At 30.3% G+C, this 14,276-nt stretch overlaps 1 protein-coding gene, 1 long non-coding RNA gene and 2 pseudogenes across 4 annotated transcripts; 2 read left to right on the top strand and 2 right to left on the bottom strand.

Moving 5' to 3' along the window:
* Positions 1-2,436: 2,436 nt before the first annotated feature.
* On the bottom strand, positions 2,437-6,578 carry LOC110648552 (actin-related protein 2/3 complex subunit 4). Of its 2 annotated transcripts, XM_021802831.2 has the most exons (8): positions 6,359-6,578; positions 6,135-6,200; positions 5,991-6,043; positions 5,615-5,642; positions 5,025-5,099; positions 4,125-4,229; positions 3,281-3,370; positions 2,437-2,740 (listed from the first exon to the last, which is right to left on the bottom strand). In XM_021802831.2, the coding sequence occupies exons 1-8, from the start codon at positions 6,359-6,361 to the stop codon at positions 2,651-2,653; spliced, it is 510 nt and encodes a 169-aa protein (XP_021658523.1). In that variant the 5' UTR covers positions 6,362-6,578; the 3' UTR covers positions 2,437-2,650. The 2 variants fall into 2 exon arrangements, with proteins under 2 accessions (XP_021658523.1, XP_021658524.1); XM_021802832.2 differs by lacking the exon at positions 5,025-5,099.
* Positions 6,579-9,893: 3,315 nt separating this feature from the next.
* On the bottom strand, positions 9,894-11,632 carry LOC110648543 (stemmadenine O-acetyltransferase-like; annotated as a pseudogene).
* Positions 11,633-11,897: 265 nt separating this feature from the next.
* Positions 11,898-13,722, top strand: LOC110648547 (pentatricopeptide repeat-containing protein At5g62370-like; annotated as a pseudogene).
* Positions 13,723-13,725: 3 nt separating this feature from the next.
* LOC131179190 (uncharacterized) lies at positions 13,726-14,153 on the top strand. 2 transcript variants are annotated; one of them, XR_009148171.1, is made up of 4 exons: positions 13,726-13,778; positions 13,863-13,882; positions 13,955-14,021; positions 14,094-14,153. It is a non-coding gene; the product is annotated as an uncharacterized LOC131179190 (long non-coding RNA). The 2 variants fall into 2 exon arrangements; XR_009148170.1 differs by having other exon boundaries at positions 13,863-14,021; positions 14,094-14,141.
* The last annotated feature ends 123 nt before the right edge of the window (positions 14,154-14,276 follow it).

The following is a 14,276-nucleotide window of genomic DNA, read 5'->3' as shown; positions in this document are numbered from 1 at the left end:
TTTTTTTTAAATAAAAATAAAATTACAATTATACATATAAATAAATTAATAATTAACTTGCCATTACATGTTAAATGTTGATAATAGCCGAGGTAATGTCATCGTGCTAATTTATAATTTTTCATATAGAAGCTATTTCATATAGATTAATGCATGAAATGATAAATAAATCATGAGTGATAAGAATTAATTTTATTCAATAAAATTTGAATTATTTGATTTTGATTATTAATTTATTTGATTTATCTGATTTTTGGGTTACTTGATATTGATTTTGTTCAAATTGGATTATTTAATGTTTGATTTACTAGTTTAATGTGTGCTGATTAGTAAATTGCTATCAGAATTAAATTTCAAGGACGCAATCACGATGTTTTAAAAATATTGAACTAACTAGATAATTTCATCAATCTTCATGGATTAAAGAGTAAAACACGGCTTTTAACCAAAAAAAAAAAAAAAAAAGAGATACGATAGCAAAATCATAGTTAGTTTCAAGTGTGTTCGCTGAGAGATTACTCTAATATTTTTATGAAAAAATAAAAAGGCCATGAGAGTAATTAAAATGCAATAAAATCTCAATTGGATCCTCTCGCCGGGCAGCATCCATTTGTTGCAAATATTTATTAAATTATGAAAGTTAATGTTGGGTTCTACCATTATTGACGTTTGACAAAATTATTATTACTAATGAATGCTCTTTGTATTTTAAAAAATATATTAATTAATTTATAAGTTTTAATTATATATATATATATATTTTTATTATTATATATTTTTTAAATTTTTATCATTAATAATAAATACTTTTATAGTTAAATTTTACCATTGTAAATATTTTCATCTATGAGTTTTATTATTATTACCATTTTTTTCCTTTTATTTACTTTTTTACCCTTAACTAATAGTTAAACTTATCAAAATGAAAAACAGGATAAAATATAAGGGGAATTAAATTATATATTTTTAAAAATATAAAAATTAAAACTTTTATTTTAATATAATCGATGAATTAAATAATAATTTATCATTAATGTTTTATGTCCTTTCATTTCTTTACAATAAACTAACCGCCAAATATTACTTCTTGCTGAAACAGGGGATTAAGACCATCTCTTACACATGAAATCATATCAATAAATGTAAGTGGATAAGTGAAATTATCAAACACTACAAAGGAATGAACTTCCCCTGAAAGATCAATCAAATCTAATGTAGAAGCAAGGATAACTAGTTTTTGCTCAAGGTTTTTAAAGTCAGTCTGATTAATAAATTGGTAAAAATTAATTAAATGTTTAAAATTTAACAAGAGTTAAACTTAAGTTTAATCAATATATTAATATATAAATATTATAAAATTAATGATGATGTTATATTATAATTAATATTTTATAATTTTATAAATAATACTAAAATAAATTTAGATAAATTTAATATATAAATGTTTTAAAAATAATTTAATATTTTCATTAAAATTTTAGTAATAATATTTAGAGTTTGTTTGTTTCATAAAAATTATTTTTTAAAAAATATATTTTATATTTTTTATATTTAAAATAAAAATTTTTAATTAAATCAAAAGAAAATTAAGTCATTTAAAAAAAATAAATTCTATTTTTTTTTAAAAAATTATTTTTTATTTTTTAAATTTTAAAAATCTTATTAAATTATTTATGTTTATATATATAATAAATAAATATTATTAATTTAATATTATATTAAGACAATGAAAATATTTTTTATATATAAATTATTTTTTATAAAATAAATAAAGTCTTAATTATTTATAATAAAAATATTTAAGAATTAAAGCTTTTATAATAATAAATTCAAGTTAAAAAAAAAAAAAAAAAAACCTTTTACGTGCGTACATATATATTATCGGGAAATAATTGCGAGGTACACGTGCACCTCTCTCCAAACCATGCCAGCGCAGCCCTGTTTAAAACCGGTCGGGTTTTTTATTTGCCGGCTATGCAATCAATTCAGGCCGGTTCAATCTGAGTTTCTGAAAAATAGAATTTAAGAGTTAAACTGAGCCACACCAAATCATGATTCCCAATCGAAGCAGTCCGACCAACAGGTCCGGTTTCAAAACACAGCTTCCATCCACTTTCTTTTAAAGCAAGCAAGCATTCACCCAAAATCAAACAAAATTACAAAATAAACCTTAAAAAAAAAAAAAACCATCAATCCAAATTCCCAAATGGTCTTCAGTGTGCAAAGCAAGTTGATACCAAAGCGATTAGTGACGTTAGTTGCCAAGGACTGAGGGAAGGCAGTAATTGCCGGTGCAAACCACAGTCCATATCAAGGCTTTCTTCTTGCATGCCTTGCTTTAATGGTGAACCAGAGGACTCTCTCTCTGCGCCGCCATTATCATTGGTGAGGGACAACAACGTTTTTATTTCTTGTACAGTTTGATTATTTGGGAAGTGAATGTCAATATTAAGGCTATTATTATAGATAGAAGACATAGATTATGGAGTTATTGATGGATAGATATTATAGATTAACTAATAAACATTTTGATCAAAGCAAGCGAAGGAAAACAATAAACCCAAATATGGGTCGAGCCTGTCCGATGGGCATTCCAAATGGCATGGTTGTTCTAGCACCAAAACCAAAGAATTGGTATCACAAATTCTACTTAAATAAATTGCTTTAGAAACTCTGTAGCAACCAATCTCCCTCGCGTGTTCACAGACATTTTTAATTCGCTTATCTCTTTATCAATATCCTGCAATTCAAGAAGTGATTAGAAAAGCTCTCAACTGAAAAATGCTAGAGAACAATTTCTAAAGCAAAAATAATTCAACTTAGTGAATTAGATCTTCCATACAGATGAACTTAATTCTAACAAAAATAATCATATGCCGGTCACAAGTCACCACTTTAACCCAAGTTAGAGGGCTTTGAATACATTCAACAGTTTACCCATAACCAAGTTCAGAAGTAGAGAATCATTTTTCCAAATTATCATTATAAAAATCCAAAACTCCCAATTTCCAATGACATATTTAGCCAACACTAAATAACAGCAAAAACATAATCATGTACCCAAGTTGCAGACACTAGTATAGAACCTTGCACACCCAATTTGATGTGTTCAGTGTGGTGGAAGAAGGAAGGCATGGTTTTATAAGGATTAAGGAATACGAAGGGGTTGAATTTCACCATGTGCACAAACAAATCATAATTTAACATATGAAGCCATCTTTTTATCAAAAATCAAGTAGAAAAGGAAAAGGCAAGTAACAAGGCCTAGTAAAATCCTTACTTCCATGAATTGCACAATAAAATCAATGAGTTTTTGTTTCTGCATCTCCTCACAATGGTAGTTTGTGATGAGAAAGCTAATGTCATAACCCTGCTCACAAAGACAATAAATAGTTATTGGCAGCTTACAATATTATAAAGCCTCTTCACAAAGCATAAGGGTATAATTAAACTTGCATGCCACACACAAGGTTTTTGACAAGAGTGCGGGCAATAAAAAGCATCTTTCACCAGCATTGAACTAAATACCTAACATAATCAACTGTATCTGAACGATTATAATGAGCATGAAATTACCTTATCATAGCCAATAATTGCAATTTCTCCATTGCCAAGAGAAAACAAGGTCCACTGGACCCAACTCATGAAGCAATGAAACGGTTGTTTGATAAAGAGACACAAAGGTATGATTATGCCACTCTGGCTCTATGAATGCTTATTTCTAATTACAATTGCTTTTTCTCCCTTCTCTATCCAGTGAAGCCATTAGCAAATTTATAGCTGGTTGCCACATCAGATTTCCAAGTCTATATATGGTTTCAGTGAAAATTAAGAGAAAATTGAAGGTTAGTTTTTAAGTTACAAATTGAAATTTAGTAGAAAAGATGAAATAATGTGATCATTAGTGAAATTTACTAGCACCAATTAAAGAAAACATTAACCAAAACAAAGGGATTCCGTTTCCTACAACTAGAAGTCTAGAATTCATGCCAACATTACAACAGTAGAACTATAAAGCCCTCATAACTCAGAAAATAATTACTGAAGTAACTAACAATCACTTGCCTTTGTCAAGCAAAAAGTATATTCTCATTTTCATTTCACTGAGATAAGACCATGCATACCTGTATTGGTTTTCGCCTTAACACTTGAAATGCTTCTGCTCTCATTGACAGAAATCGAAGAAATTTTTTAGTTAATATGTTTTCCAGCTCATCTGCCTGTTTTACCTACACAACAGGAAAGGAATAAGCAAACAAGAAGAAAATCACAGAAAGATCACAATTAGATGCATTTCTATGGCACCATATGCACATCGAATTCTGGTAGATAAAGTAAAACTTTATATGAAACTAAGGGGAATGGAAATTGTACTATCTATAATTCTATTGTCAGGTATTAATGTTTCCCATTTGAGGTGTCATAAAAGAGTTTGCTTGAATAAAAAGCGTATGAACCTGATTTAGCACAAAATATTCCATCTAATAAGCAATGAAAATTACCAGAGTCCACAGACACCAAAAAAGTGCAACCAAGTAGAAAAACAAAGAAACATTTACAAACCAACAACTTCTCAAGTAGCAACTAGATCAACAAAAGATTATTGGTTTAGCCAAAAACATAGAGAAACCAATTATTTGTGATAGCAGGAAGAAACTTTTCATGCTTACGAATCTGTTACTCAATTCCTCCAAACTAGGCAAAACCTAGCAAGATTAAAACCGGAGTTATCTACTATCTTGAATTTTGACACTTTGAGAATTACGACACTTATTGCAAATTTCCAATTGAAACCTAAATACTTCTAATATTCAGCATTCTGCATTCTCCAAAGCATTTTATCCAGAACATTAAAAAAGCACATGGGTTTACTGATATATTCATACACCAAAGCATGAAAGGAAATTATATTATTATCATGGCTCTCAGAGATTTCCGCTGTTCTATAGGTAAAGAATATAAAAAACATCATTTTTCAACATCTAGCTCAATAGGTGAAAGCATCATTAACATGTTTTACTTACCTTAAGGCTTATACGGAGTGAATTGATGGAAGTTTCTATTAAGCATTTTTCAGACTCATTTCGACATATCAAAATCTGTAAAGTATTACATGCCAAGAATTAGAACGTACACACAAACTGCAACATCTATATGTCAAATTAAAAGGAAACGATAACCAAAAAAGATTCCTAAACACCATCCATAATATGGTATCAAAAAAAAACTCAAATAAAAATAAATTGTGGAAAATAGAGAATCTACACATATTTAACCCAAAATCGTTCAGAGTGGAAAAAGCGAATCCATACAGCCGACCCCAAATTTTTGTGATAAAGGCTTAGTTGAGTTGAGTTGAGTAGTTGGAAAATAGAGAATCTCATAAAAAAAATTGCTGTTTATGGACAATTGGGGAAGGGTTAGAGAGGAACATTTATGGACAACTGTATCAGAAAAACAGAAAAAGACTGAACATTTGCAAAATTGAGAATTAAGAAACACTAAAAGTCTCACAACCGCAAATCATCAGATCACAAATAAAAGTATAAAACACATATGTAGAGAGACAGACACATAATATGCCTATGTTTGAGTTCAACAATGTAATTCTTACAGGATTTAGAAGAAGTTCTGGGCTTGTCCTGCAAAAAAACAAATAAAGATCACAAACTCCTTGAAGCAACATATCCTAGAAACCAGAAGCAAACCTGATAGAAGGCTAAAAACACAGATTACCAGCCTTGAATAGACAAGATAATATGACAAAATCCAAATGTCAGAATTCTTAAAGAAAACGTGCGAAAAGATTCACTGGTTCCTAAAATTTATGAAACAACAATTACTTACTACCATAACACATTCTCCACAATTTTCCATCCATACCCACTACTCCTTATCCATCTCCTTCTCGCTTCCAGAATCACAAAGGAGGAATTAAAAATTACAAGGCAATCAGCAAGGGGGAAAAAAACAGCAAAAGAAAGACGTACTTGAGTTCAACTTCTGGTTTATTATGCCTTTCAACTTCTTGGCAGGGAAAATTCTACTAGCAGCAGCAACAATAGCATTAAAAATCCGCAAATCCTTTACTCTATCCATTGTAGCTATAACCAAAAGCCAAAAATGAGACATACCTGCAGGCACAAAGCTGCCTCGAGAGTGTTCCTTATGCATGTCAAATACAACCTCAATGTGCTTGCCTTAACAGATCATTCACAAATCCAAATTCCATAACAATAGAGCAATTTGTTAACAGTAGTTTCCAGATTTAGGAAAGCATATTGTTAAAGAGTGAGATCCAGAAAAAGAAATGTTCGTTGGGAAAATGACAAAAATGAGATTGTGGGTTTGGCCTTACCATGAAACGTGTAGGGATTTGAAATCCTAATAAAACTGCAACTCTCTCTGGTTTTCTTTGGTTGCCGAGGGGATTGTAGTTACTGGGTTTACAAGCACTGAGAAAGGGATTTGATTTAATTTGAAGAAAGAGCTAGTGTTGGGTTCCCTTGAAAGAAACGAGAAAATCTGAAAAGAACATTTAGGGATTTAAACAAAAAGACCCAATAGGTGTAAATAACCCACAAGTTTTGCCCCAAACAACCTCTTATATAAATATATTTCTATTTAATAAAATATTATTTTTTTAATAATAAAATAATTTAAAATTTATTAATTATTTTAATTTAAATAAATTAAAATTTTAAGAAAATGAAAAAAGAATTAAAATTAAGTGTTATTTTTAATATTTTATTATTAAAAAAAGAAAATTAATATTTTTATTTTTTTTTTAAAAATTATTTAATCTTAATTAAAAATTTTTATTTTTATTTGACTCAAAATTTAATATTTAACTTATTTTAATTTAACTAAAAGTATAGAAGCTATTTGATATTTTTACTTTAAAAAAATCAACCTTGGAAAAGTGATTTTGTTAATTTATTTTTAATATTTTTAATAAATATATTTAAAAATATTTTTTTAGTTATTCTAAGAAAAATATTAAATAAATCTTTAATAAAAAAATATAGTGCAAAAAATATTATAAATTAATTTTTATATAAAATTAAAATTTTAAGAAAACACACTCTTTCAGTGTTCTCATAGCACATTAACTACCTAATTTTCAGTTAAATTTATTAATTAATTATGAAAATATTAAAAAAGAATATTTATAAATAATAATATTGATAATAAAAAATAATAATAATAATATACCAAAATTATATTATAGGTGCCAAAAATAATACACGTGATTAATGAAATATGTAATTATAATTAGTAAAAATAATTATAAATAATAGGATCAATTATTTTTTACTTTGAGATTTAATAAATATTATAAATAATTTTTTTATTTTTAATTTAAAATAATTATATAAAAATTTCTAACGCATGAGATAAAATTTCCGGGTTTCCTAGACAAGGCAATCCTTTCGTTGTTTGAAATAGCATTCCTTGCTCATGTTCATGGAGAAAAAAAAAAAAAATCGAAGCTCAACAATAATACAAATACAAAAGAAAAAAAAATCACATCAAATCAGACAAATATTCTAAGCTTTTAAGTCCGATCTGATAATAATTTTTAAAATAATAATTAAAATATTTTTATAATATTATTTAATAATATAATATTTTAAAATTATATTTTATAATTTTTAAAAATTAAAAATAATGGCGAATCCAAAAACAAACGAAGCTCAACAATAATACAAATACAAAAGAAAAAAAAAATCACATCAAATCAGACAAATATTCTAAGCTTTTAAGTCCGATCTGATAATAATTTTTAAAATAATAATTAAAATATTTTTTATAATATTATTTAATAATATAATATTTTAAAATTATATTTTATAATTTTTAAAAATTAAAAATAATGGCGAATCCAAAAACAAAAACTGAGATCAACTTATAATATATATATATATATATATATATATATATATATATATATAATAAAAATATTCTTCCAATTGCATTGGATAAAGTCTAATACTCTAAAAATTTTTCTCACCGACGTCAATTTAAATAAATATAAATATTTATTCTTTTAATAAAAATAGAAACTAATTAATTTTTTATTATAAAAATATATATTTAAAAAAAATTAATACTTAATATATAAAAGTAATTTAAAAAAAAACGATAGGTTAATTGACTCATTATTTATAGTAATGAATTCATCATTAATCAATAAAATGATATTATTATTTTTATATTAATAATTAATTTAATAAATATTTTTATTAAAATCTTAATATTTTAAATTATTATAAAAATAATTAATTACTTACAATGATTTTAACGTAGCGACAAATATAAGAAAAAACAGATAAAAAAAGGCTATTATTATATTTGTCCCCAAAAGCAACCGTAATGAATCGAAGGATCAAAACTGATTGACGGGAAGCTTTGCGACAAAATGACACTGGCAATAAGGGTTGGCATCGAATCCCCACGTTGCAGACTTAGATGATCGGCCAAAAGTTTTACATTGTTAATAGGAAAATACTAAAATGGAGCATAAATGGTCACTTCACGAGTTAATGCAATTTCGAAACTCATGGCTTATAAGTTTGATGTAAGTGAATTTTGAGTGATATGATTTCTTTTAGCGCCAACAGAATGCATAGGCAGTTTAATTCTTACGCAATTAACTTCAGTTTTAATCTTATTTATTTTTTTCTTAATAATGTTAAATTAATTAATTAGTTGTAATTTTTTTTATTGTAATCTATATTTTATTTATGTTTAATCAAACTAATCAAACAATGTATCAAGTTCTGGAATAAGTAAATTTCACTTATTTTTTTTACTTATATAATCTTTTTTTTAAGTTTTTATTTTTTTTTTAACAATAGTTAAGAGTGACAATATTGTTTTACAAAAGTTTGTTCTTTTATTTTTTTAGTCAAACTATGACTAAAATCATTTTTTTTTTCCAATTTGATCCAAAATTGGAATTAAAATCATAGTGATGATGTTCTCCTCTTTGATGGATAATGGATATTTGATAGAATCTGTAAGAAATAAAAGTATTGAATGAATTAAATGACTACCTCTTTAATGATTAAGTCAATAATAAAAATTAGATAATAGAATAAATGAAAAACTCAATTAGTACACATTCTTGAGAGCACTTATATAGACTTTTGATGTAATCTTCTATTAGGATCAGGAGTTTTGTGATTGAATAGAATTACAAGTCGATAATATTAGTCAAATCCTTTAACCAGCATGATTCTGATTATGATGAATATTTCAGAATCATTATCAATGAGTATGATTTTGATTATGGCTGATATTTCGAAATCCTTATCCTTTAGAAATGATCCAAATATTATTAATATAGTTAAATGAGTAACTTCGTTTTCTGAGTGTTCAATCCTTAAGATTTTATTCGACTATCCCATAGTCGGCCTTTATTATTATTTTGGTTATTATAACATTATAGAGCTAAAATAGTTACAAACCAAAAATCTTAGGACCAAAACTAAAATCAGTGAGATTGAAACCGCCTAAGAATTAGAACCATCTCTACCCGATTCGAATCTGGTTCACTCATCCCTCGTGACATTGAAATCCTAACAAATTGATGGCTAGGCTCGGGTATTAAAGTGGAAAAAAATAAACGGAAAATTGGTAAGTGTACTTAGAGTACTAAATTTTTGTGTTTTTTTACGTAGAATTTGTCAAAATAAGCCCTAAACCCTTTAAAAATAAATAAATTAAACAAACTATATTATATATTATTAAAAGGCAAAAAATATTTTATTTAAACAGTATATAAAGTAATAGTGAATTAATTGTAAGAAGAGTTTAAATACAGTTATATTAAAACAAGATCACTATGCACATTACGAAAGTACGTTAATCATTCATTATCTAATACTTGACTGACCAGCTAAACTTTGATTAAACTTGTATTGGATAATCATAATTCAAAATCATGTTCTTTCACTATGTATATGGATTCTGATGATCAATATCCGCTAGTACTCACAGGCTTGAAATCTTTGGGATGGCGGAAGCATGCGCTAAAAACTCGGGATCACGTTCAAGTAGTGCTATTCTTACTTCATCTAAGGTGATCCACGCTTCAATCCCTTTACCATCTCTTGTCTCAGCGAATACAGTGAGGTTTCTAAATGCAGGACCAACTTTCCCTAAAATACCAACCCAGATGGGGTCTCCCCATCCAAAATCGACCTTCCAAGATGACACCAGCTTGTAAATGCAAATATATCTGGATTTTCCGAAGCAAATAACTCTTGTAGCTGGTTGCAGTACTCCGACATCGTTTCAAATCCTCCATCACCTTGTAGGGTTTGCATGTAGTCAGTATCATTATATCGGGCAATAGCCTCATCTACCAGGCTAGCCAATTCATGTAATTCTCTGTTTTGCTTAGATGGATCAGCAACTGCAGTTGCCCACCAAAATATATCTCCAATTGAAGCATTAGACATGGGTGGCTTTGTTCGTGTTCGGAGGTTCACTACTTCCACCAAAATGGAAGGTTTTGGCGATCCAGAAATTGCCATAGATGAAGCCATGCAACACTTCCAAAGGAAGCAAGACAATGCCTCAACTCGTGATGGCTTGATCTCTCCCTCTCCTCTGGCCTTAACCCTAAGAGAAGCTATTGCTTTAGCATCAAACACAAATCTCCTAGTAATATAGTTAGCTTCAGTGAACCACAATCTCTCCATTAGCGATAAATGCTCTTCTGGAAATGGATTTCTTGGTGGAAAGAAAATCGATGCCTCGGTGAAATTAGGTTTTACAACCTCACTGCTGAGAGTTCCACGGGCTACAGCAGCCCATGAATGGAGAAAAGCAGCACCACTTGGTCCGTCAACGAGCTTGTGAGATGCAACACAGCCTAAGGCTATCCCACCACAAGAAAAAACGTTCACTTGATAAGCTACTTGCGGCACACCCATGTCCTCCTCGGTGAAAGGCTGGTATGGAAGGAATCGATTCAAGAATTGGATTTCTGGGTATTTAAGAATATCAGATAGTCTTCCACATACATGGGCTACAAAGAAAGGAACACCTTCATTGAAACGATCTATATAGAGGTTATCAACTAACCTTCCAGAGAAAGGGTAGTAGAGATTGAGGGTCTCTGACAAAGATTTATTGAGTTTGATTAACTTTTGGGTAATATTTCTGGGGTTGGCATCAATGGTGGTGTAGAATAAGATAAGTGGAGAATAAGTTGTGGGAGTAAGCTGATTGAAAAGTGAGAGCATGTAGGGTTCTTGATGATGAATAATTGGTGATGATGGCTTTATGACTTCTCTTGAAATGATAGCCACTTCCATGATGTTTAGGAAGTTTCAAGATATATTGCAAGAGAGAGAGATATTAGTTGCATTTTCCAAGCTGAATCGGAAGTGTTCTTATATAAAGACTGGAAGAGGAGATTCGCCCATTCTGAGGCAGTTGGGAGTTAGCAGGTGCTATAAAACAACAAATGAATGCATAAATACAGTATGGGCTCATGATTACATAATGTAATAGGCAATATGCCCATAAGCCTATATATGGTTGTGTGCCAGTGTGTGTATGTTGATGTGTTAATAATTTAAAACAAAGGGATAGACCATTTTGAAATCCGATCCGTATGCTTTTAACTGAATTATTTATTGAGTTTCCTTCTTCTTCTTCTTCTTTCTTTTTTTTTTATTTATTTATTTATAATTGTGCTTAGATACGGTGATTCATTGCGATAAATAGTGCTATTGCAAGGCAGGGAAAATTATTTGTGCTGCGACGCTTTTGAATAACCTGGCTTGCTGCTGTAATTTGGTCCCCTATGTGCATAGTTATACAGCTCTAATGGTTGCACTTTACAACGATGATAGGTTTACTGAAGTTGATGAATTGTACAAAGGTATGCTGAACCATGGCGTCATTCCAGACCATGTACTTTCAACTCATTGTTCAAATGCACTTGCCAGGATGGCCTTTCAGAGTCTTTTGGACCTCTGATCGACAATATGCAAGAATGGGGCATAGTCCCTGACTTGGCAACTTATTTGATAATGGTAAATGAATATTGTAAAATATAACATCAGCATTCCATGATTTGGATCAAATGGCAGAAAGGGGAATGAAACCTAGTGTTACGATTTATGACTCTAGTATAAGTTGTCTAAGCAGGGAAAAGAGACTGTATGAAGCAGAAACTTTGTTTCAGAGGATGCTTGACAGCTTTAGGCTGGTGTGGATCTGATGCAACTGTCTACACCACAATGATCATTGGTTACTTCAGCAAGGGTTAAGTTTCAAAAGCCCACCAATTGCTTGAGAAAATGATAAAAAAAAAAATGCCATTCAGCCAAGTTCACATGCTTATGCTGCACTGGTAAGTGGTTTAGTGAAGAGTGACATGACTGATAAAGGTTGCAAGTATCTTGACAGGATGCTGGAAGATGGTTTTGTGCCAAATGATGTCGTGTACAACTCTCTTTTCTATCATTTCTTGAGGAAGCGAAAGTTTGAGTTTGCCTTAAGGCTTGTTGATTTGAAGGACAGAAGCCAGATTGAATTTGACCTCCTCTCTTTTCTATCATTTCTTGAGGAAGCGAGAGTTTGAGTTTGCCTTAAGGCTTGTTGATTTGAAGGACAGAAGCCAGATCGAATTTGACCTCCTCTCTTTTCTATCATTTCTTGAGGAAGCGAGAGTTTGAGTTTGCCTTAAGGCTTGTTGATTTGAAGGACAGAAGCCAGATTGAATTTGACCTTATCTTTTGCACTGCCCTGGTCAGCGGAGTTTGCAGAAATATTGTTGGTATCAAGAAAAGGTGGTGTTCGATAAACAGAGCATCCGAAAGAGCAAGAGAAATGCTGCTCCAATTGCTATATCAAAGAAAATTCTCGCCTAGGGAAACCATTTTAAGATTCTGTGCTGATTCTTCTGAACACATGAAATGCTTTGCTTTGAAGCTCATGCGTAGAATAAAAGGAACCAATTATATGCCCAATTTGTACTCTATAATGGTATAATTTCTGGATTTTGTTGGTTAGATAGGATTGAGAATGCATACAATGAGTTTGAATTCATGCAGGAAGAACGAATATGTCCAAATGAAGTGACTTTTACTATTCTTATTGGGGCGCACAGTAGAGCTGATCAAATTGATCGTGCTATAGAGTTGTTTAATTTGATGAATGCAGGTGGTTATAGGCCTGATAAAGTTGCATAAAACACTTTATTGAGAGGTTTTGCAATGCTGGGAAAGAGTTACATCCTTTGTCTCTCACAAACAAGGCTTCTCAAGAAATTTACTTCATTGTTTTTGTGCTTGTTACTTTAGCATTCCTGCCTTCAAGATATTTGAAGAAATGCTTGCTCATAATTATGTACCTCGTCGGTATAGTGCTATCTGGTTGCTTTGCACCTTATTTAAAGAAAAGAAGCTGAATGAAGCCCATAAATTGTGGGAAATGATGCATAAGAGAGGTAAGTTTCCTAATGCATTGACAGGGAGGATTCTGATGCAAGACACTACCCTAGAAATTGTACCAAAACTCCTTTCTCTCAGAGCCTCAACGTTTGATTGAGACGGTTAAGGATGGTGACATTTTCAGACATCCCTCGTTTAGCTGATTTTGTCCCTAATTTACCTGTAATTCATCTTCTGTTCTTTTTTATTCATCCTCCTTATTTTTATTTGGTTGATGACTATAATCTTATTTCTTCATTTTCTTTCCTTGCAGCCATACCCATATCTATAACAGAACAGCCAATCATTTGCTATTTCCAAGTATGCCCATTCACTTCCCTAGTCCCTAGCAACTTAGTTTAATTTGCTTGTCAATTTACATTTTTAAAACTTTTTTTTGTGCAGGAAGATGTGGTTGCAGAAAAGTAAGTGAACCATTTATTTTCCCAAAATTAAATGTGTTGATTGTGTTAATTATCTGAGCTTTATTTTCCCAGCATTCAGATTGTTGCCTAGGAAGATGTTCCAAGAGAGTACATTTTTTGCATTCAGGGTTGGGAAAAGGTATTTTCGTTCTTGTGTCACTTACTTGTATTCATGAAATCACAAAAGCTAAAGTGGAAGTTTTGATGGTAGGTCTATTTCAAGCCCGAAGCAATGCAGGATTATGACTTTTGAGGGCTTTGGTCCTGATGAATTATATATGTATGGCATTGATGATGGCTGTGCATTGACCATTGAGGTGAGTTTCCTTCATCCCTAGAATTCTGCAGGTTGGAGAATATGCAAGAGGTTTCTGTCTTAATTTCAATTTAAATT

The sequence above is a fragment of the Hevea brasiliensis genome, chromosome 4 (genome assembly GCF_030052815.1).
Source record: "Hevea brasiliensis isolate MT/VB/25A 57/8 chromosome 4, ASM3005281v1, whole genome shotgun sequence".
Taxonomy (NCBI): domain Eukaryota; kingdom Viridiplantae; phylum Streptophyta; class Magnoliopsida; order Malpighiales; family Euphorbiaceae; genus Hevea; species Hevea brasiliensis.
Note: the sequence above shows the minus strand (reverse complement) of the source record. Positions and strands in the feature narration are given on the sequence as shown.

Bases quoted from the DNA above. Each gene is read 5' to 3' on its own strand.
- LOC110648552 (XM_021802831.2), bottom strand. The intron at 5,100-5,614 runs GTAAGAATTACA...AATACTTTACAG, and splicing joins CAGAACTTCTTCTAAATCCT to ATTTTGATATGTCGAAATGA. The intron at 2,741-3,280 runs GTAAGGATTTTA...CTTGAATTGCAG, and splicing joins TTATTGTGCAATTCATGGAA to GATATTGATAAAGAGATAAG.